The 23,278-nt window shown below is 41.8% G+C and overlaps 1 protein-coding gene across 3 annotated transcripts in view; it reads right to left on the minus strand.

Annotated features, from left to right (window-relative positions):
* The window catches only part of CNOT6 (CCR4-NOT transcription complex subunit 6), a 119,444-nt gene that overhangs the window by 23,091 nt on the left and 73,075 nt on the right, over positions 1–23,278 (minus strand). For 2 of the 3 annotated variants that reach the window (XM_030210958.1, XM_030210960.1), the window contains exons 4-7: positions 23,098–23,183; positions 17,155–17,259; positions 17,004–17,072; positions 7,395–7,552 (exon numbers count right to left, since the gene is read on the minus strand). In XM_030210958.1, coding sequence (XP_030066818.1) covers positions 7,395–7,552; positions 17,004–17,072; positions 17,155–17,259; positions 23,098–23,183 — 418 coding nt within the window. The remainder of the gene's footprint in view (positions 1–7,394; positions 7,553–17,003; positions 17,073–17,154; positions 17,260–23,097; positions 23,184–23,278) is intronic. The other variant, XM_030210959.1, reaches the window with a different exon arrangement.

Below are 23,278 nucleotides of genomic sequence, written 5' to 3' on the forward strand. Positions count from 1 at the left end.
CAGTGTACATACAGTAAAATTAAAGGATAGGATAAAGCAGTACAAAATAATAATACAAACGGGGAAAAAAGTGAGGGGGAAAAACATGAGGATAGGATTAACAATCCAAGTAAAAAATAATAGTTCAAAATTTCAGCTAACCGTTAAAAACAGAGGAATGGGGGGGGGGGGGGGGGGGGTTTAGTTAAAACAGAAAACAGGCATTACGATTAACCTATTTTCTCAATAGAGTAAGGTAAATAGTGGAGTACCCCAGGGATCTGTACCAGGGCCAATGCTTTTAACATATTTATAAATGATCTAAAAATGAGAACAACTAGCAAAGTAATCACATTTGCAGATGACACAAATGATTCAAAATTGCTGAAATTGTATGTGGAGTCAGAGAAACTGCAGGACTAACTTACAAAACTTGGCCTCCAAACAGAAGATGAAATCTAACGTAGACAAGCGCAAGTGATGCACACAGGGAAGAATAACCCAGAAGCAACAAGATGCTAGGTTCCACATTAGGAAATACCATCGAGGAAAAGGATCTAGGTGTCATCATAAACAATATGTTGAAATCTGCTCAGAGTGCAGCAGAGGCCAAAAAAGCAAACAACATTGGGAATTATTAGGAAATGAATAGAGAATAAAACTAAGACCATCATATTGCCTCTATATCACTCTATGGTGTGACATCTTCAGTACTGTGTGCAATTCTGGTCACCACCTCTCAAAAAAAAAAAATAGCAGAATTAGGAAAAAGTTCAAAGAAGGGCGTCCAAAATGATTAAGGGAATGAAACTCCTCTCAGAGGAGAGGCTTAAGAGGTTAGGGTTGTTCAGCTTGGAGGAGTGGCCTAGTGGTTAGGGTGGTGGACCTTGGTCCTGGGGAACTGAGGATCTGAGTTCGATTCCCACTTCAGGCACAGGCAGCTCCTTGTGACTCTGGGCAAGTCACTTAACCCTCCATTGCCCCATGTAAGCTGCATTGAGCCTGCCATGAGTGGGAAAGCGCGGGGTACAAATGTAACAAAAAAAAACAAACAAAAAAAACAACCATGGTAGCATTTTTAGTTTTTAGAAATCAGCTCGGTGCATGGGGCAATGGAGGGTTAAGTGACTTGCCCAGAGTCACAAGGAGCTGCCTGTGCCTGAAGTGGGAATTGAACTCAGTTCCTCAGTTCCCCGGGACCAAAGTCCACCACCCTAACCACTAGGCCACTCCTCCTTTAGTTTGCAATCCCATGTCAGTTTGAGAGAGCTGTACAGAACTGCAAATCTATATCTTGGGCTAAATAGCCTACTGCAAATCCCACTACATAGATTTGGTTATAAAGAGTTTGGTCAGTTTCAATTTATACAGAATACAGTAGCCTATACTGTGTTAGCATAAAATTATCTGATCATAGTACAGCAGCATTACACCGATTAGATTGGTAACCAATGGAGCTAGGAATAGTTTCAAATCCATGACTTACAAAATTTTTGTGCAATACAGAACAGACTTACAATAAAACGTTAGAGTCTGCTCTTCACAAGATAGGTTTGCTTTGATTCTGGGACTTGAAGTAACCTTACCGAGTATAATAAAAGAGTACTTTACTCTGAGGTTGTAGAATTTCCCTTCCCAGGCAGCACTGATTTTGTAGGGATTATTTATTTAGAACAAACATGTGAAAGTCTGATTATTTTGAGCTAGGCACTGCATGATCTAACTGGTATGTATTTGAATTGGCCAGAGCTCACTATACTTTTCAAGGGCAAGTACCTTTTGTTAGCAGTTTTTATTTTTTGTTTATGAATATTTGTATTTGAATTATGTGCTTCTTTCCACTATTCCAGAACAACAAAAAAAAAAATATATATATATATATACATAGAAAAGAAATGTCAGTCTTAGAGCTTGAATTATGATATATGTTAAGCTTGTTGTTAATTAGGATTATTAGTTTGTTACTAATTATTGTATGCTTGATTTGCCGTGCTTTCCTATCAATTATTGGATTTCCTAGATGTTATTATGAGTGTTTTTATATGTTTTAAATATTTTTTCTTTTATGTAAACCGTTCTGTTTTGCTAGCAATAAGTAACGGTATAGTAAATAAACGATATAAACCTGGAGAGCAGGTATCAGGTCACCATTAATGCAACATCCAACTTTGTACTTTCTCTCTCTTCTCCATTCTCCCATCTTTCTCCTTTTTTTCATTTTTCTTCCTGTCTCTTTCCTATCACATTTGTCGTTTCTTTCTACATTTTACTAATGGCAATTACTGTAAACCGCCTAGAAAGTATGCTCATAGGCAGTATATCAAGAAATAAACTTGAATTATCAGCCAGCAGGTGGAGACAGAGAACTGAAAACTGACCTGAGACATTCTCTTTCATCCAGTCCAGCTCCTCAGTATTCAAGTAGACATACAGTAAGGAGAAACTCCGAATAAACACAACCAACTTAATGTGTGGACCTCTCTCATCTCTGGATAACTTGTAGAGAAAAAAGAAATATGCAGGAAGCACCATGCGGTGATAGTCGTCATTTCACCCATTACTTCGCACTGACTAAACATCTCAGAAACATTGGATGGGCCTCTGGAATAGTGGGAAGGACTAATGGAAAGAAATATCAGGTAAGATCTAATTTCTCCTTCCATTGTGTAGCTTCCCATTGTTCCAGAACCTGTGGGCCATTCAAAAGCAATCCCTAGAGTGGGTGGGATCCTGGCACCACTGTCCTAAGGGCCCAAGCTCCAAAAGTGGTTGAGTGTGCCATAACGTCCACTCTGTAGTGCTTGGCAAAGTTAGCAGCGTCAACCACGTCACCACCTTGCAAATATCCCCACTGTTGACAGTAAGGGAGTCTCTGCCCCAAATGTTGCTGTACGCCTCGTAGAATGAGTCTGCAAGGCCTGAGGGGCCAGCTTCCACGCAAGCAAATAAGCCGACGCAATAGTCTCCTTCAGCCATCTAGCAATTGTAGGCTTGGAAACCAAGAGGACAATCTTCTGCTTACCAAAAAGCACAAACAGTCTGTGGGATTTAGCAAAACTCATTCGTGATGTCCAGATATCTAATGAGGACTATGCACATCGAGAAGCTTCAAGGAAGAATACTGTGCCTCTTTGATCCTCTCTGTGAAAGGACGACGGAAGCTTCACAGATTGGTTGAGATGAAATACAGATACCACATTCGTAAGAAAGGAAGGAAGGAATCAAGCACAGGGAGACCCCTGCCTCCAAAAAGTGGAGAAAGGGATCCCAATTAGAGAGCCTGCAGCTCTGAAATCTTACATGCCCATGCAACCGCCACCAAGAATGCTGTCCTTAGCATAAGATCTTTCAAAGAGGCCTTCCGGAGTGACTCAAAAGGAGGCTTCTGAAGAGACCAAAGAACTAAATTAAGGTTCCACTCTGGCGTACAAAAGGGAGGCCCACAAGCGATCCTCTCCCTGCAAGAAATCAAGTGATGTCTGAGTGAGTCACAAGAGACGTCTTCTGTAATTGGCCCCCCAAAACAGGCCAAAGCCGCAACCTGAACTTGAGAATCCAGCACCAATCCTTTCTGAAGACCTGTCTGGAGAAACACTAGGATGTGCATGATCTGACAGGAGGAGAGAGAAATCCTGCGCTCAGCACACCAGCTCTCGAACGTCCTCCACATTCTCAGAAATAAGGAGAACCCAGGTCCTCTTTATAACTTCAATATTTTCGGGTCATCTCGTTCCTCTGAATAGACCGAAGCCACATCGGATAAGGAGGGAGAAGCACAGACAGATCTCCAGGACTGGACAGATGAGGCTAAACGAGATCTCTCAGGAGCCAGATGGACAGCAGGGTGAGAAACTGAAGCATCTTTAAGCAACTCTGACTGTCCCTACTTCAATAAATAAGCCTGGTGTAACAGCAATAGAAACTCCGGAGAAAACAAAGATCCTGATATAGCTAAATGCTCTGTTGGGCCATGAGATTGTAAAATGGCAGCAGTACTAAATTGCCGGCCTGCCCTGTTGGAAAGCCACAACTCCCCGGCAAATTCGGATGCTGCGCCAAATCCAAAGATGTGCTGCCGCCGACCGTTTTTCTCATATCTCATGGAATTCCCAGCTTGCCTGCTCTACAACTACTACTACTAATAATTGACATTTCTAAAGCGCTACTAGGGTTACGCAGCGCTGTACAATTTAAACATGAAAGGACAGTCCCTGCTCAAGGAGCTTACAATCTCAAAGACAGGTGTACAATCTAAAAGACAGGTGTACAATCTAAAGACAAGTGTACAGTCAAAGGACTGTCTCTCCGGGAGTTGCCATTCACCCTGACTGGCACAAACACAGCACATGTCCCAAACAGTAAGTCAGAATCCCTTCCCTGCACCAAACAGAACTTGCAGCCCTCCAAACGGTTTCGAGTTCAACTTTTAGTTGGACTTACCACTGCTGGCTGTTCCCCACAAGCTCATGATTTCCACAAAAGTGTTACCCCAGCTGAGAAAGAATCAGGACCGATACTCTGTCCTACACTCTCCAGTAAACCTCTTTCCTGCTTTTTCTTTTTTTAAGGTTGATGTGCTGGAAAAGGAGAGCTCCACAGGAAACAGGGGAGAGGTGAAGGGAGGGAAGAAGTAAATTTGCAAGGCACCAGACAGGGATCTGAAGACCTCCAGATAAGACGATGCAGACTTAAGCCACCCACAAAGCTCAACTGGGAACCAGCTGACCAACAGGATTAGGAGCAAATCACTCAGAGCCAGAGGCCCATCCACCTGCAGAAGATAGAAAATCCTGAGAAACTGGACTGGGTGCGAAGAGAGATGTCTCAGCTCAGTTTTCAGTTCTCTATCTCCACCTGCTGGTTCATGTATACAACTATCCCACGGGTTCTGGAATAGTAGGAAGCTACATAATAGAAATTGTTTTTGTTATATTGCAAAACTTTCCAAACCTCTGTGGGACCCCAGTCAGGTTTTCATGAACATGCTCGAGATAAATATGCATACAATGGAGCCTACACATTCAAATCTCTCATATGCTTATTAGGTACCAACTCCCCCCCCCCCCCCTTTTATTTTTTTTGCTTTGTATGGTGCTTCGAGCATCTTCCTGACTTTAGAAGTTGGAAAACTTGTTTTGAGACTTTCACTGTAGAATTTATGTAGCAGGTCCTATATATCATTGGGGTAGATCTTGTTGTCCTTGATCTCATCATGGGTGTATGGCCTTCAAAATTGAACATTCAAGGTGTTGACTCCTTAGGGACTTATGCTAAGGAAATATTTTCTTTTCTCCTGTTGATATAGTTGCTTAGGCAGCTAAGCACATCATTACACTTCCCTGTTGCATTATTGTACTATCATCCATAAATTCATCTGAAATGATTAAGCATTATTTTCATGTTCAATAGTTTGCAGTTATTGCTCTAAATAAGCTGTTAGTGGAATTCAGCAACCCTAAAATGATCTTGCAATCTTTAGCACAGTAGCTCATTTTTAAAAGTACACTATTCTTCCAGGTTTTTTAAAGTTCCTGTTTATTTTTTTTTTCATGCCTTCTAGCATGTCTACTTACAGATTTTTTTGTCACCTGCAAGTATATTTTTCCTTCAAGTTCTTCATGATACAAATAGAGATAGTGAAGAGAACCCCCCTAGTATTGTTACACCTCCAGAATGATCTTCACTGTTGCAGCCCTCTGAATTCAGTTGCTCAACCACTTTCTCACTGAAGTCACAACTTTGTTCCAAAGAATTACCATGCAGCTTCTTTAACATACATAAGTAGCACATAGTGCTCTTTTTTAAATTACACTATAAAATAACAAAAGCTATAGTTCTTCAAACACCCCAGGCTCCCTACCTATACCAACCGTTAACAAAACAAACAAGCTAAGTCTCTTACAGAAGCATGCATGATAAATACAAGGATTAATCTACAGCTTGCATAAGGTCAACAACCTTTTTTGTTGTTTTTTTTTTTTAATTTGTCACTGTAGATGGTCTTGCCTTCTTTTGGATTTGTTGTTTTACATTATCTTTGCTTGTCTAAGTGAAAAGGATATCAATGCCACACTTCAGCTTCTACAATCTGTGACTGGCTGTGGATTTTGACTGTAAAAACATAAGGAGAACGTTGATGCCATTTTGTTCTAATGCAGAAATGAAGCGTATCACCAGATGATGGAATCAGCATGTTTAAGTATCTCTGATGCAGATCAAAATATATGTCGAATACACTGCAGTATTGAAAAGGATACAGCAAATACTTAAGATAAGTGAACTGGTTGAGCCCCTTTTTTTACATTTAAGATAAGTGAATTGTGATACTTCCATGATATGGGCTGAAATACTGTGCAACATTTATATCTGGCTGAAGTTTTCAATTAACATGCATCATAGAAAAGAACATATCGGATAGACCAGGGGTGGACAACCACAATCTGAGGGCTACAACCCAGTCATTATTTTTTTAAAGAGTTCCTCAATCAATATGCATGAGATTGATTTGCATACAATGGAAGCAGTACATGCAAATCAATCTCATTGTGAAAATCTTGAACTCGACTAGGTTGTGGCCCTTGAGAGCCACAACAACATGGTAACTGTAAACCAATGGTAGTGCTAAACTCATTTGGTTGTATGCCAGGTGTGAAGGTCCTTTATATTTGTTTTAATTAAAAGTATTTAGAAGGGGAGATATTTGGATGACACTTTAGGGAGCTGCATAGTTTGGATGTTTTCCAAAACATTAAAAATATGCCACACTATAACTACCGTACTGGAATGAAACTTACTTTGAGCTACGAACTAAATAAAAAATATATCTTGGCAGGAAATAGTTTATTTTCTTTCATAACCATCCTTGTAGAGTTCTCCAACAGTTACTTTTACACAGTCAAATGCATTTTAAAATTTCAATTGAGAAAAATAAAATAACTGCATGTTACTGCAACAGGGTTGGGCTTCCTAATACAACTGATAACTGTGCACAGCAAATTTCAGATGAAATCAACAGAACAGAGAAAATAGTACAGAAACACTCAATTTTATTTATGATTGTTTACTTGACTAAGGAAAGTAACAGACTCATTACATATAATTGGGTCTAGAAAATGAGTACTCATCTATAAACTGTAGAATAATTCACTGATAGCTTTACATAATAGTTTAAATAAATTTTCTGTACTGTTGAGAGAGGTAACAGAACTTCAGTCTAATATGTTCATAAGAACCTCAATCTCATCAGAATCTACTGTATGTAAAATACATGTCATGAAAGATGTGTGAAAGGTTAAGTACAGTCCTCCTGTACTTGAGCGATACAGTTATGGAGGCACATATTGCTTGATCATCCTCTGATGCATCTTAGGATAAATTTAAAAACCCCCACAAAAACCTTAACTCCCTATTCTTACCTGAAGGCTTACAATGTCGGCATTGCAGCTCAAGATTTCTTGCATGATGGCTTTTTTTCTATACTCCCAGTTCAAAGCCCAGGACGGACAGTAGCCGTATAACTGACGAGTGGCATACTTATCACAAAGCACGTTGTAACACATGACAGAAAATAAGGCTGCAGAACAACAATTTTAATTAAACAATGATAAACTAAAGAATGTAATTTGTATTTAGCATAATGGTTTTAAATATCTGTTTTATTTGCTTGAAACAAAGCATGACATAACAGATGCAAAAATACCTTGCACATCATACTTCTTAAAATTAATCAAACTGCAGTTTTAAGATTCAAATATTCAGCACATCACAGAACACCAGAAGATTAGTGGATTAGGAAAGTAAATATAAAACATTTCAAAAGTCAGTTAGTGGAAAATTAAAAAAAAAAAAAAGGATCTAAGGGATATATTAGGCACACTAGTAGTGTATTTTTAAAGGCTACTAACTCCTCTTGTTTTTTTGAAAAATATATAATCCAAATGAAAATTCTCCTTTAACGAAACCTAGCAATACTACCTTGAGGTTATAACCTTAAAATATCTCCCTAGACAACTACGAAGTAGATTTTTTTTTTTTTAATGAAATGCATTATAAAAAGGTCACACGAAGCAAGTTACATGTGAGCTGCAACCGAGTAAAGAAAATTAAAAAAATATTTTCACTCTAAGGATTTCCCAAAATTTTTAAAAACTGCATATAAAAGACCTTCTGATTCCCCAAGTAAGACCTTCTCCTACAATCCTTGAACTGGTAGACTGGTGGCATCTTAATTTCTCTCTCTTTGGCTGGCCAGAATGTCAAGGGTGGGGCAAATTACATCCAAAGCCCAAACCAGCCAATGGTATCAAGCAGAACAGAACCCCTGATGCTTCTTTAAAAGATGCCCACTGTTCGATCCACCAATGTTAACCTCTTGATTAACATGCAAAAGAGACTATGATCCCTAGCTTTGCATGTGCCCTGCTTATGTCATCATTAGCAAAGGCTCAATGTCCCAGACATTTCAGACCTTTGCTGATTATATCAGAAGAGGGTCAGCAAAGCCAGGAAAGTTGTGACGCTATGGGTTATTTGCCCTGCTTTGAGATGCCAAAGCCCTGAGCAGTTGCAGTCTGAACAGAGATTTTTGTTTGAATTGTAATTTGGGTTGGATGTGCATTCATTTTTCTTTTTAAATTAGCCTGAAACCATTATTTATTTATTTGTTGCATTTGTACCCCACATTTTCCCACCTCTTTGCAGGCTCAATGTGGCTTACATAGTACCGTGAGGTATTAGCCACATAATGAAACCATTATGTGCTCATGTCCCCTAGTCTTTGTACATTTAGAAAAAGTAAACAAATTGATTAGCATTTACCTGTTCCACTTCACTATCATATTTCTCCTCAGCCATCTTTTCTCCAAATAGAAGAGCCCCAGTCTCCTTAGCCATTCTCTGAAAGTCGTTCCATCTCCTTAATCATTTTAGTCACCCTTCTCTATCCTTTCTAATTATGCTCTGGAACCAGCGCAATCAGAAGGACTAGCAGGCGAGAACCGATGAGTAAAAACAAAACGGTGTAACACAGTACACCAGATTATAGGACAGGCCAGGAAGCGAAGTGAAGAGAAAAAGGATAAAGACCCTTGAGATGCAGGAGTTGGCAGTTGAACCTCTACCTGTGTAGGGTTCTAAGAAAGACTACTTATGCTGACACCTGACACCTATAACACAAAGTAAATATGAATAAGGTCATAAACCGCACAAAGGTACTATAAATTGATGATATGGCAAAAAAAACTAAAACAAAACCAAAACATGCCAGAGCATGTCCACCCAACAAAGATAAGAAGGCCTTCTCCTCAGAAAACATATAGAAGAAAAACTTTGTGCAGAGGTGTCGCCAGTAAATGACTATTCTAACAGACAGAATGCCTAAAATAAGTGCAGCATGTTTCAGCTTGCAGTTTTCAATCTAACTGAAGATAACCTTAAATACACATCCTCTACAGAGCAACAGCAGAAGCTCAAAAGCTACAGAAACGTGAAAAAATAGGAAAGAGAATTACTTAGGCAGAACCAAGGGCAATTCTACAGAGAATTGGGGAAGGAATATTAGAGCAGTAGAAGCACACCCAGTTTGTCATGCCTCATTTCACTTCTGTTTTGTTTGCATGTAACCCACCAAGTACTCTTATTAATTCTTTGGGCTATGGATTTAACTTTATTCCTAAAGATGGCTGCAATCCAGAGGTTACATCACCTTGCAGATGACCTGAAGCTCTATATAGAAACATAACGGCAGATAAGGAACAAATGGCCCGTCCAGTCTGCCCATCCTCAGTAACCACCAACACCTCCTAAGAGATCTCATGTGCCTGTTTCACGTTTTCTTAAATTCTAACACAGTCCTGGTCTCCACGACCTTCATCGGGAGGCCATGCCACGCTTTGATTTTCTAACATCATTTCTTGCATTTCTAAGATTCAATTGTGGGCTGACAGATTTTGGCTGAAGCTTAATTCTTCCAAGACCAGGCTTTTATGGTTTGGAACACAAATTCCATCTTTTCCACCTTCTGTCTCACTTGAGAAAAATATTTCTCTTCCTTTTGAGGGTACGTCAAAGGTTTTGGGAGTAATTCTGGACTCCCTTCTCACCTTTCAACCACAAGTTAATAGTGTAGTACAAAAAAAGTTTGTTTGTTTTTTGTTTTTTTTAAACTTAGGCAATTGAAATCTGTAGAAGCACTTTTTGAACAACGTCATTTTGTGATCTTAACCCAATATATTATGTTGTCCTACCTGGATTATTGTAGTTCATTGTATGTTGGCATTTCTATAGGTTTGCAAACTCCAAACTCCCTCCTCAAAGTGCCCTCCGCTCCCCCCCCCCCCCTCACTCTCTCCTCAATCACTGGCTACTTCCGCGATAAAGTGCAGAAGATCAACCTCGAATTCACCACCAAACCATCTCCTCCTCTTCATCCTATAGCCCACTCCCTCAACCAACCAACCCATGCCTCCTTCTCCTCTTTTCCTGATATCACCGAAAAGGAAACCGCCCATCTTCTTTCCTCCTTGAAATGCACTACCTGTTCCTCAGACCCCCATCCCCACCAACTTAACACCATCTCTCCTACTGTCACCCCCCCCCCCATCTGTCATATCCTCAACCCCTCTCTCTCCACTGCAACTGTCCCTGACACCTTCAAGCATGCTATAGTCACACCACTCCTCAAAAAACCATCACCTGACCCTACCTGTCCCTCCAACTACCGCCCTATTTCCCTTCTACCCTTCCTCTCCAAGATTCTTGAACACACCGTTCACAGCCGTTGCCTTGATTTTCTCTCCTCTCATGCCATCCTCGATCCGCTTCAATCCGGCTTTCGCCCCCTACACGCGACAGAAACGGCACTATCTAAAGTCTGCAATGACCTGTTCCTTGCCAAATCCAAAGGTCACTACTCCATCCTCATCCACCTCGACCTATCCGCAACTTTTGACACTGTCAATCACAATTTACTTCTTGCCACACTGTCCTCATTTGGGTTCCAGGGCTCTGTCCTCTCCTGGTTCTCCTCTTATCTCTCCCACCGTACCTTCAGAGTACATTCTCATGGCTCTTCCTCCAGCCCCATCCTGCTCTCTGTTGGAGCTCCTCAAGGATCTGTCCTTGGACCCCTTCTTTTTTCAATCTACACCTCTTCCCTGGGCTCCCTGATCTCATCTCATGGTTTCCAGTATCATCTTTATGCTGATGACACCCAGCTTTAACTCTCCACACCAGACATCACTGTGGAAACCCAGGCCAAAGTATTGGCCTGCTTGTCCGACATTGCTGCCTGGATGTCCAACCGCCACCTGAAGCTGAACATGGCCAAGACCGAGCTTACTGTCTTCCTACCCAAACCCACTTCTCCTCTCCCTCCACTCTCTATCTCAGTTGACAACACCCTCATCGTCCCCGTCTCATCTGCACACAACCTCGGAGTCATCTTCGACTCCTCCCTCTCCCTCTCTGCGCATATCCAGCAGATAGCCAAGACCTGTCACTTCTTCCTCTACAACATTAGCAAAATCCGCCCTTTCCTCTCTGAGCACACCACCCGAACTCTCATCCACTCTCTCATTACCTCTCACCTTGACTACTGCAACCTACTCCTCACTGGCCTCCCACTTAGCCATCTATCCCCCATTCAGTCCGTTCAGAACTCTGCTGCACGTCTTATCTTCCGCCTGGACCGATATACTCACATCACCCCTCTCCTCAAATCACTTCACTGGCTTCCGATCAGGTACCGCATACAGTTCAAGCTTCTCCTACTAACCTACAAATGCACTCGATCAGCAGCCTCTCCTTAACTCTCTACCCTCATCTCCCCTTACGTTCCTACCCGTAACCTCCGCTCTCAAGACAAATCCCTCCTTTCAGTACCCTTCTCCACCACCGCCAACTCCAGGCTCCGCCCTTTCTGCCTCGCCTCACCCCATGCTTGGAATAAACTCCCTGAGCCCATACGCCAGGCCCCCTCCCTGCCCATCTTCAAATCCCTACTCAAAGCCCACCTCTTCAATGTCGCCTTTGGCACCTAACCACCTCACCTCTACTCAAGAAATCTCGACTGCCCCAACTTGTCATTTCGTCCATTAGATTGTAAGTTCCTTTGAGCAGGGACTGTCCTTTTTTGTTAAACTGTACATAAGTAATGCCATACTGGGAAAAGACCAAGAGGCTTATTTTCAAAGCACTTAGCCTCCCAAAGTTCCATAGAAACCTATGGAACTTAGCCTCCCAAAGTGCTTTGAAAACATGCCTCTATGGGTCCATCGAGCCCAGCATCTTGTCCATGACAGCAGCCAATCCAGGCCAAGGGCACCTGGCAAGCTTCCCAAATGTACAAACATTCTATACATGTTATTCCTGGAATTTTGGATTTTTCCAAGTCCGTTTAGTAGCGGTTTATGGACTTGTCCTTTAGAAAACTGTCCAACCCCTTTTTAAACTCTGCTAAGCTAACCGCCTTCACCACATTCTCCGGCAATGAATTCCAGAGTTTAATTACACGTTGGGTGAAGAAAAGTTTTCTCCGATTTGTTTTAAATTTACTACACTGTAGTTTAATCGTATGCCCCCTAGTCCTAGTATTTTTGGAAAGCGTGAACAGACACTTCACATCCACCTGTTCCACTCCACTCATTATTTTATATACACCTCTATCTTGTCTCCCCCTCAGCCGTCTTCTCCAAGCTGAATAGCCCTAGCCTCCTTAGTCTTTCTTCATAGGGAAGTCGTCCCATCCCCGCTATCATTTTAGTCGCCCTTCGCTGCACCTTTTCCAATTCTACTATATCTTTCTTGAGATGCGGCGACCAGAATTGAACACAATACTCAAGGTGCGGTCGCACCATGGAGGATACAACGGCATTATAACATCCTCACACCTGTTTTCCATACCTTTCCTAATAATACCCAATATTCTATTCGCTTTCCTAGCCGCAGCAGCACACTGAGCAGAAGGTTTCAGTGTGTTATCGACGACGACACCCAGATCCCTTTCTTGGTCCGTAACTCCTAACATGGAACCTTGCATGATGTAGCTATAATTCGGGTTCTTTTTTCCAACATGCATCACCTTGCACTTGCTCACATTAAACGTCATCTGCCATTTAGCTGCCCAGTCTCGTAAGGTCCTCTTGTAATTTTTCACAATCCTGTCGCGAGTTAACTACTTTGAATAACTTTGTGTCATCAGCAAATTTAATTACCTTGATAGTTACTCCCATCTCTAAATCATTTATAAATATATTAAAAAGCAGCGGTCCTAGCACAGACCCCTGAGGAACCCCACTAACTACCCTTCTCCATTGTGAATACTGCCCATTTAACCCCACTCTCTGTTTCCTATCCTTCAACCAGTTTTTAATCCACAATAGGACATTTCCTCCTATCCCATGACCCTCCAATTTCCTCTGTAGCCTTTCATGAGGTACCTTGTCAAACGCCTTTTAAAAATCCAGATACACAATATCAACCGGCTCCCCTTTGTCCACGTTTGTTTACTCCTTCAAAGAATTGAAGTAAATTGGTCAGGCAAGATTTCCCCACACAAAAGCCGTGCTGACTCGGTCTCAGTAATCCATGTCCTCGGATGTGCTCTGTAATTTTGTTTTTAATAATAGCCTCTACCATTTTCCCCGGCACAGACGTCAGACTCACCGGTCTATAATTTCCCGGATCTCCCCTGGAGCCTTTTTTAAAAATGGGCGTTACATTGGCCACCCTCCAATCTTCCGGTACCACGCTCGATTTTAAGGATAAGTTGCATATCACTAGCAGTAGCTCCGCAAGCTCATTTTTCAGTTCTATCAGTACTCTAGGATGAATACCATCCGGTCCAGGAGATTTGCTACTCTTCAGTTTGCCGAACTGCCCCGTTACGTCCTCCAGGTTTACCGTGAAGTCAGTAAGTTTCTCCGACTCGTCCGCTTGAAATACTATTTCCGACACCGGTATCCCACCCAAATCTTCCTCGGTGAAGACTGAAGCAAAGAATTCATTCAGTCTCTCCGCTACGTCTTTGTCTTCCTTGATCGCCCCTTTTACCCCTCGGTCATCCAGTGGCCCAACCGATTCTTTTGCCGGCTTCCTGCTTTTAATATACCAAAAAAAATTTTACTATGTTTTTTTGCCTCTAATGCTATCTTTTTTTCGTAATCCCTCGGCCTTCTTTATCTGCGCCTTGCATTTGCTTTGACACTCCTTATGCTGCTTCTTGTTATTTTCAGACGGTTCCTTCTTCCATTTTCTGAAGGCGTTTCTTTTAGCCCTAATAGCTTCCTTCACCTCACTTTTCAACCAGGCCGGCTGTCTTTTGGAGTTCCGTCTTTCTTTTCTAATTAGCGGAATATGTATGGCCTGGGCCTGCAGGATGGTATTTTTGGACAGCGTCCACGCCTGTTGTACAGTTTTTACTCTCAGTTGCCCCCCTAAGTTTTTTTTTTTTACCGTTCTTCTCATTTTATCATAGTCTCCTTTTTTAAAGTTAAATGCTAACGTATTTGACTTTCTGTGTACATTTACTTCAAGGTCGATATCAAAACTGATCATATTATGGTCACTGTTATCAAGCAGCCCCAGTACCATAACGTCCCTCACCAGATCATGCGCTCCACTAAGGACCAAGTCTAGAATTTTTCCTTCTCTCGTCGGCTCCTGCACCAGTTGCTCCATAAAGCTGTCCTTGATTTCATCAAGGAATTGTATCTCTGTAGCGTGTCCCGATGTTACATTTACCCAGTCTATATTTGGATAATTGAAGTCACCCATTATTATCACATTGCCCATTTTGTTCGCGTCTCCGATTTCTTTTATCATTTCTGTGTCTACCTGCTCATCCTGGCGAGGCGGACGGTAGTACACTCCTATCACCGTTTTTTTCCCTTTTATACATGGAATTTCAACCCACAATGATTCAAAGGTGTGATTTGTGTCCTGCTGAATTTGTAATCTGAGTCAAGGCTCTCGTTAATATACAATGCTACCCCTCCACCAGTCCGGTCCACCCTATCACTACGATATACTTTGTACCCCGGTATGACAGCGTCCCACTGGTTATCCTCCTTCCACCGGGTCTCAGTAATGCCTATTATATCCAATTTTTCGTTTAGTGCAATATATTCCAACTCTCCCATCTTATTTCTTAGACTCCTAGCATTTGCATATAGACATTTCAGAGTATGTTTGTTGTTCTTATTTGCATGACGCTTAGTACCTGACACTACTGATTTGACATCTTTTGTCTGATCCTTAGTTGTATTTAAGGGCACCTGGTCTACCACGGTGTGTTGTGCAACCTCAAAGCGCTGCGTAACCCTAGTAGCGCTCTAGAAATGTCAAGTAGTAGTAGTAGTAGTAAGGTTGCAGCTAGTTCAGAACACAGCTGCTTGTATGATTTTTAAAGAAATCAAAATTTGATCATGTGTCACCACTTCTGAGAGAATTGCATTGGCTTCCAGTGAATAGGAAAATAGATTTTAAAGTTTCTTGCTTTGTGTTTAAAATTTTTTGAGAAGACATTCCAGAACAGCTTATAAGTCCAGTTTCCTTCTCTATGGGTAAGTTTTCTGTCAGATGTTCAAGGATTTTTAAGTTCATGTACCCTTCTTTCAAAGGTGTCTAGTCTAAAAAAGGTGGTTGAACAATCCTTTTCATATAAGGCGATGTGTCTATTTGGAATGCTCTTCCTGAGGCCATTACACTTCTTGTTTCTTATTTTACATTCAGAAAATGCTTAAAGACGTATTTTTTTCACCAATAATTGAAGCCTTTTTGCTATTTTTATTCTTTATTTCTTTTTTTATTTTTATTAATTGTATTTCTTTGTAATATGTTGTAAAACAATTCAAACCTTTTTTAAGGGTATAAGTGGTATATAACATCAATGAATGATGTGCCTGTGCAACTACTCCTTTCGAACTCCAAGAGGCAGCTCTTTTTGGTACAATGAAAAAAGTGTTGAGACAAGTATTAGCAGTGAATCTGAAAGTCTGAGATAAGGCTCATTCCTTCATGATATTCATAAAATTAATCCATTTGGAGGCACTACCCCCACAAGAGGAAACAGTACCCTAATGTCACAGAGGTGCATGCTGGCATACATGCCAATAACAGCAGAGAGATGGCAAGGATTATAGTAAGTAAGCATGCTGATCTCAATGGTTAGAAGTAATTCCTCAGAGAAATAAAAACCCAAAATGTATCTTCTACCTAGGCAAGAAGCATAATATGTGAAAATCCTTACTGATTGTTATGATGGCGGTCTACCTTTTCCTTGTTTAAGTGAAAAATGTTACCTAGGTTTATATTAGGGCTATACCGAATATTTATATTCAATTAGATTCGGCCCCAAATAGATTATTATGGAAGAGTAGTCTAATGGTTAGTGCAGTGGACTGAGATCCTGGGGAACTGGGTTCAATTCCCACTGCAACTCCCTGTGACCATGCGCAACTCACTTAACCCTCAAGGCCCCAGGTACAAAAACTTAAGATTATGAGCCCAGCTGCATAGACGTACAGCACTGCGTACATCTAGTAGCACTATAGAAATGATTAGTAGTCGTATTATTCATATTCAGTGATTTAAATTCAAATACGAATACTCCAGGGCTCTACTGTGCTAAATCCTACTGAAATAAACACTTGATCTCTGATTTCACTTTACATCTATCATCACTTGTTATATTAAAGCTAAATACTCATTCGTATTTGGTATATGGCCAAATAATATTTTCAATTATTCGCATTTGGCTGAATAGTAAAATATGCTTTTCGGTACAGCTCTAGTTTATATTTAGTTGGGTTTATAATTGGGTTTATAACTGAGTATACATGGTACTATTACACTGCTGCAGAGAACTAGAAATCTTAAAAATACCCAAGACTCAATTTTTTTTTCAGCTACCAGTTCTACAGCTACCACTGCTGACACAGTATTTTTCTGTGTGTACATATTCTCAAATCAAAGTATCAACAGCCACATCAACCAAAGAAGAAAATTTGTGACATCCTGTTACATACCTATTGGCCTTGTCCGGTCAGGCTCTTGTAACATAATCCAAGATCTTGGAGGTGGCTGTTCAGATGAAACTGAAATATTTAACATAAAAATGTAATTCTCCTTTCTTTTAAGTGTACAAACAAACAAAATTTCAAGTAGATTGTCACTTACTTCTTTTTGCAGTACCTGCTAAATTATCAAGCAAATAATTCAGTAGCCTTCGAGTTCCATCTGGCTCCTGATACAGTTCCAATATATCATGTGCAAGGGGATTTCCTAGGAGCATATCAGTCATGTCACACAAAACAAAAAATGGTACTAACTGCAATCATTGCTAGGAGGACGACACTAAGAGATTAAGTTTACTTTTAACATTTTCTATATGTCAAATTTCAAGACAGAAGATGGATTAATAGAAATTGTGGTGGCAAAGAAATTTGCTAAGGTCTAAATAATTTGTTTTGTTTTAACCATTGCAACTTTATTTTTATACTTTCGTAAATCTTTTACTAGTTTTAACTATAAGACAGACATTGAGTATGGATTTTAATTTTACCCACAAAAAGATGTGACCCAAAGGGAAATTAGATTATGCTAATACAGGGGTTCAAAATAGATATTATGGATACAGTTTTAACTTGGATAATCAGTATTTTTATATTCTGCAATCTGAGTGAACCTCCTCAAAATTGTGTGATCTTAGTATTTTAACACAGGGACTAACAAATCTCCAGGCTGCCATAACAGAAATTTCTACCTGGCACCTGGGATTTTCATGCCTCAGTTTGTGGCAGCCGTTAAGAGTAGGATCATCATCCTTTTTTCACCTTGCTGCTCTGCGCAAATCTGAGTTGCACTATGCAGAAACTCTCACACTTAACTTGCAAAGCATGAGAGTCAGAGACCAAAGTGAGTTTATTTTCACAGTTATTTGCACAGTTTAAAATAAAATCAAATCTGAAGGTGAATGAGAAAAAAAAAAGGAAGGGAGAAACAAAGTACTGCAGATCAACTAAAGGCCTAAGTGAAGAGCAGAACCTTTAATCTGAGATAGGAGATCTCTAAGCGAAGGGAAGAGAGTTACAGAGAGAGGGGACCCAGGAAATTGAAAGATGATTTGTGTGAAATTATTAAACAAAATACTGGAAGAGAGGGCACCACAAGGAGATTTGTACCATAAGAGCGAAGTGGGCACGATGAACTGTAGGGGAGAATAACTGAATGGCGATAAGAAGCAAAGAGGAGGTGTGATTTGAAAACAAGACAGAAAATTTTAAATTTGATCTGTGCAGATATGGGAAGTCAGTGTTCGGCATGCAAAAGTGGGAAAACATGATTGAAGCGGTGAGCAGCAAAGTTTTACAGCAGCAGACTGAATTAGTTGAAAGCGCATAATAGTGTAAAGGGGGAGACCGGCATAAAGAATTGTAGTAATCCAACCATGATATGAGACAGACAGAAGTGCTTGAAGGAGTGAGAGACCAAAGTAGGGGTGGAGAAAGCGGACACGATGGAGAGAAAAGAATGAAGAGCATATAAGGGAATCAATTTGAAACTTGAATGCAAGCTTAGAATCAAATGTGACACCTAGGATCTTAACAGCATCAGAATAAGGGAGGAGGTGGCCATAAAGAGAGGGATGAGGCGGAAGGTCAACACCAGGATTAGTAAAGGAGATGGACTCACACTTAGAAGTGTTAAGAGCTGGTTCTGTTTAAGCAGGGAGAAGTGACAGACAGTGTTAACAGTGGAGAGTGCTACAGTAGGGTCAATCACCTGATAAAGGACCTGGATGTAATCTGCATAGCAGAATGGTAGACACCCTTAATCCTGTGTCAGAGTTAGAAGGGGAGAGAGGAAGACATTAAAAAGGGAGGGGGCCAGGGTGGATCCCTGGGGGGGCGACACCCCAAATGACCAAAGAGGCAGCAGATAAATGTGAAAGAGTTGTAAGGAAAAACCAGAGAGATAAATCAGTGAACCAATCAAAAATGAGGCCAGTTACTCCTAGGGAATGAAGTCGGGACAGGAGAAGAGTGGTTTATCATATCAAACGCAGAGGAAAGATCTAGTGAGATGACTATGACAGAGCAGTATTGGTCAAGCGCTGAGTGGACAGTGTTGTAAAAATAAAAATAAAAAATAGAAGAAGGGCATCAGTGCTGTGATGATGGAGACAATCTTGGTAAGGGTGAAGTACATTGGTAATTTCCAGGAAGTTGTCAAGCTGAGCAAAGACTATCTTTTCCAGAAATTTGGAGAAAAAGAAGGGTGTTAGAAATGGGGCGGATGTTGGAGGAAAAGGGGCTTCGGCAAAGGGCAAAAAGGGTGTGTTTCCAAAAGGGTGAGATTTGAGCTACAGAAAGACTGAATTACAGCAAAGGAAACAGAACTGGAGCAAGGAAGGAGAAAACACGCTTTACTAAGTGATCGAGCCAAGGATCAAGATGTGAAGAAGGTGATGTGATGGATGGAAGACTGAAAGAGGACCATGAAGCAGAAAGAGTCATAGTGGATGAGGGAGGTACAGAGTCAGTGGGGAGACAAACAGGCTGATGAGAAGGCGAAGGTGGTAAAAAGGGGTAAGGGGGGCAAGGAAGGAGCAGCAAGAGAAGAAGGTGGTGGAGTGAACAGGCTGACACAGATTCTCAAGTCTGGCAAGCCAAGAGGCAGCAAGGTCATCCAATGAAAGCACAGTAGGGTCATAAGAAGAGGGGCTAGTTCAGACAGTATGTGGTGGACGATTTGCGGCCGACTGATGGCCGTAGTGATACGTTTAGAAAAGTACTCTCATTTGGCCTGAGTGGTGTATAATCCTCCTTATACTGCCATGTTGTGTGGTTATGGCCTGTATAAAGAATCAGCTGGATCTCAGGGCTCAGCTGGAGCTGGATACCAAGGCTTAGCAGGCTATCCATATGATGGGCCAGCAGGCTCCCAGGTTTTCCTAACCTTGTGTTCCTGCAGTTGTACTATGCTTTCTTAGGATATGGGATATGCATGTTACATGTCAAGGTGACACAAGGAAGGAGCTGGGGCCCCTGCAGTCCATGTATGGCAGATATAATTGGATGTAACCTTGAGACTGAGGACCATGTGAGCTCAGGATGTTGCTATGGAAATATGTGCTCGGAGTGGAAGAGACACCAGGTGTTTCATGATATGTACTAGCTGGTTTCATGGTCTTTTGCTATGAGCACAGCCATGCTGATAAGAACTAAGTTAGTGGTCACATGTGCATATAAGAGGAGAGGATGATATAATGTAGGAAATGTCCATATATGTATACATATAAAGAATAACAGAACATTACAGGAATATCCATATATGATCATAAGTTAGTTTGGGAGAAGTCACATGATTTCTGGGAAGGCAGAACTTGTAACAGTATTTATGTGATGTCCTGGAGATGTTAGCTGAGCAGTCCTTGTCTTTCAGGGTGCGCACCTGACTGACAACCTGCTCCAGAGAGAAAACAATTATTTTGTATATTGGCTCTGTGAGATATAAATAAAGATATGGCTGATTGCACCTAACTGAGTCTAAGTTTTCTCTCTTATTTTTTTACAGCCTATGAGGCTGTAATGCTTCCCCCCTCCCTATCAGGGCTAGGAGATGGGAGAAAACACAGTGGAAATACGAAATTTCTTAAGAGCTGAACGAAAAAGCTGGAGTGCAGCGACAGTCTGGTGTTTACGCCAGAGTTTCTCAGCACAATGCAGATAACGCCGGAGGCGGAGCCCGGCAGAGAACCAGGAAGCCGAGGCATGAAGAGGAAGGGGGAAGAAGGGGGTATTCAATCATCTAGAAGAATGCAAAGAGAGGAGTCCAGGGCAGACATCTGATCAGTAAGGAGCATGGAAGGAGAGTAAGGGGCAATGGAAAGGACGAGTTCTGACAACTGGGTAAGGGCATGGTCAGTGCCTGCGAGTAAAGGAACGTGACTGAGGGGGGAGGGGAAGAAGACGAGAATGGAGAAGATCAAGAGAAAAGGAAATCAAGCGATGGCTAGTCCAGGGAACAGTGAGGGAGGTGAGAGCGTTAGCTAAAATACTAAGCTGTGGAGTAGGTAAACATAGGTAAAATTAGTCCTTAACTGATAATTTTCTTTCCACCGGAGACGTTTGATTCCCTCACACCACAGCCAGGATTATAAACTGGCATGAACCCACTGCACTAATGTGAGCAGGCTGTGAGGCAGGAGAGGGAGCCAGAGCAAATCTCAGTCAAGTTACCTGAAGGCACACTAGGAGGGGACCAATGGGGGGAGGAAGGGAGGGACCTGGCACCACAAGGCTTACACCTAAGACCCTAAGCCTGGGCCGCCTCAACCCCCAAAACTCTACCAGACCTGGGAGACCAGGCTAGGAGTCAAGCAATCCAGAGATGCAAGGTTAAGACCATCCACCTGCTAGATAGAGCGAATACTGAGGTTAAGGTGGCTGCACAAGACCACATAGAAATTCAGAAGTTTACTTCCCTATCTCCACCTGCTGGCAGGAGGACATAACCCACAAGTATCTGGATTGATCTGTAGGATGCTATGGAAAAGTCAAGTGTGTTACCAGCATAGTGAGTTCTGAAGGATACATGTTGGGTCAGAACAGCAGCCAAGGTAAAGGAAAGAAAGAAAGGAAGGAAGCAGAGTGGTCAGAGGGGGGGGCAAATTGAAGTCTCCAAGAAATAAAAAAAAAAGAGGAGAAAATATAGTACTGAATTCAGAAGTACGAGACATGAGATTGAGGGAAACATGCAGAGAAGCAGGCCACAACGCCACCATGGTGGGCAGGATGAGGGAAATAGAGTGCGTGGATATCCAGAGGATTCAAGGAGAGAGGCAGTGTCATCTGGACATGGACATCCAGAGGATTCAAGGAGAGAGGCAGTGTCATCTGGACATGGACATCCAGAGGATTCAAGGAGAGAGGCAGTGTCATCTGGACGGAGCCAGGTTTCGGTCACACAAAACATATCAAGATCCACAGTAAGGGAGCACTTGTGATGAAGAGAACGCGCAATGATGAGGCCAATGCACAGAGAGACAATGCCTGAGGGAGGGAGAGGACAGTGGGTGGGAAGAGGGACCAAGAAAAGAAAGAAAGGCCGAGGGTGGAAAGGAACAGGTCTGCGAAAGCCAATATGTACCAGAATAGTCTGGGTTGTGAGGGAAGCCCCTTGAGGGCTGTCGGTGGATAGATGAGCCATAGCAGGGCGTGGGAGCAGGCAGAGAATGGAAGAGACAATAAAAAGGAGGAGCGGCATGGGGTATGCCAGGAGGTCCCCAAGGATGCACCCCAAGGAGTGTACAAAGAGAACAACCTGCTCCTTGTTATGTGTGCCCCCAGCGCAAGAACCTTGGCAATGAGATCCAGAAATAGCGCCACCTTGTTTGTTATGCAGGGAGGAATTACCATAGGAGATGGCAGCTGAGAGGACAGTGAGAGATCTGCACAGTTCAGACTCACACAGAGCTGCATGGTGCAGGGAGGAGGAAGTTCCTGTGGTGGCTGTAACAGAGAGGAGGTAGTTCCTGATCTGCTGACAGCAGAGTGAGGATCAGTGGGGGTATTGGGAGAAAGGGGCGAGCCTGACTGGCTTGCTGGTGCAAGGATAAGGGCTGGGGGAGATGGCTGATTGGCTTGATGGGTGGTAAGAGCTAGCTCTTAGATGGTGGTTAATTTAATGAAATAGGGAGATGGTGTGGAGGAACTGGCTAAGGGAGGTGCTGCTGGCTTTGTATCCTGCCAGTGGCCTGGAGGGCTGCATTATGGGCCTGATTTACTAAACTGTCTTTTCCTTTAGACACAGAATGAGAAAGCAGTCGTAATAAATCATGGTCTAAAAAGAGCTGTGGAAGACCTCAGAAGAAATAACCATCCTCTCCCAGCTTGGGAGGGAGGAAAGTCTCAGCCACTGGCTCATAATTTTTTGGGCTAATTTCTAAATCCAAAGAAAATTTACAAAGGCCTGCTGCATCGCTACTCACAATACAATGTTATCAAACGACTCTATATACAAAACACAACCTCAACCCACAAATATTAGAAGTTGCCGAGAATGGCAAGAACATGCAGCATAGAAATTTTTAATAAATATAAAAAATATAAAGCATACCTTTTAGACCTAATGTTTGTAGCTGGAACAGCTTTCCCAGTTCAAAAGGAATAACTCGTAATAGGTTGTTATTTAAATGGAGTTCCCTATTAATAAAATAAAAATCATGACATGAGAAAAACAGATTTACATGAACTTGCTGTACTGATCCTATTTTCACCATTTCATATGTGCTGCATTG

This window comes from Microcaecilia unicolor, chromosome 8 (genome assembly GCF_901765095.1).
Source record: "Microcaecilia unicolor chromosome 8, aMicUni1.1, whole genome shotgun sequence".
In the NCBI taxonomy this organism is placed as follows: domain Eukaryota; kingdom Metazoa; phylum Chordata; class Amphibia; order Gymnophiona; family Siphonopidae; genus Microcaecilia; species Microcaecilia unicolor.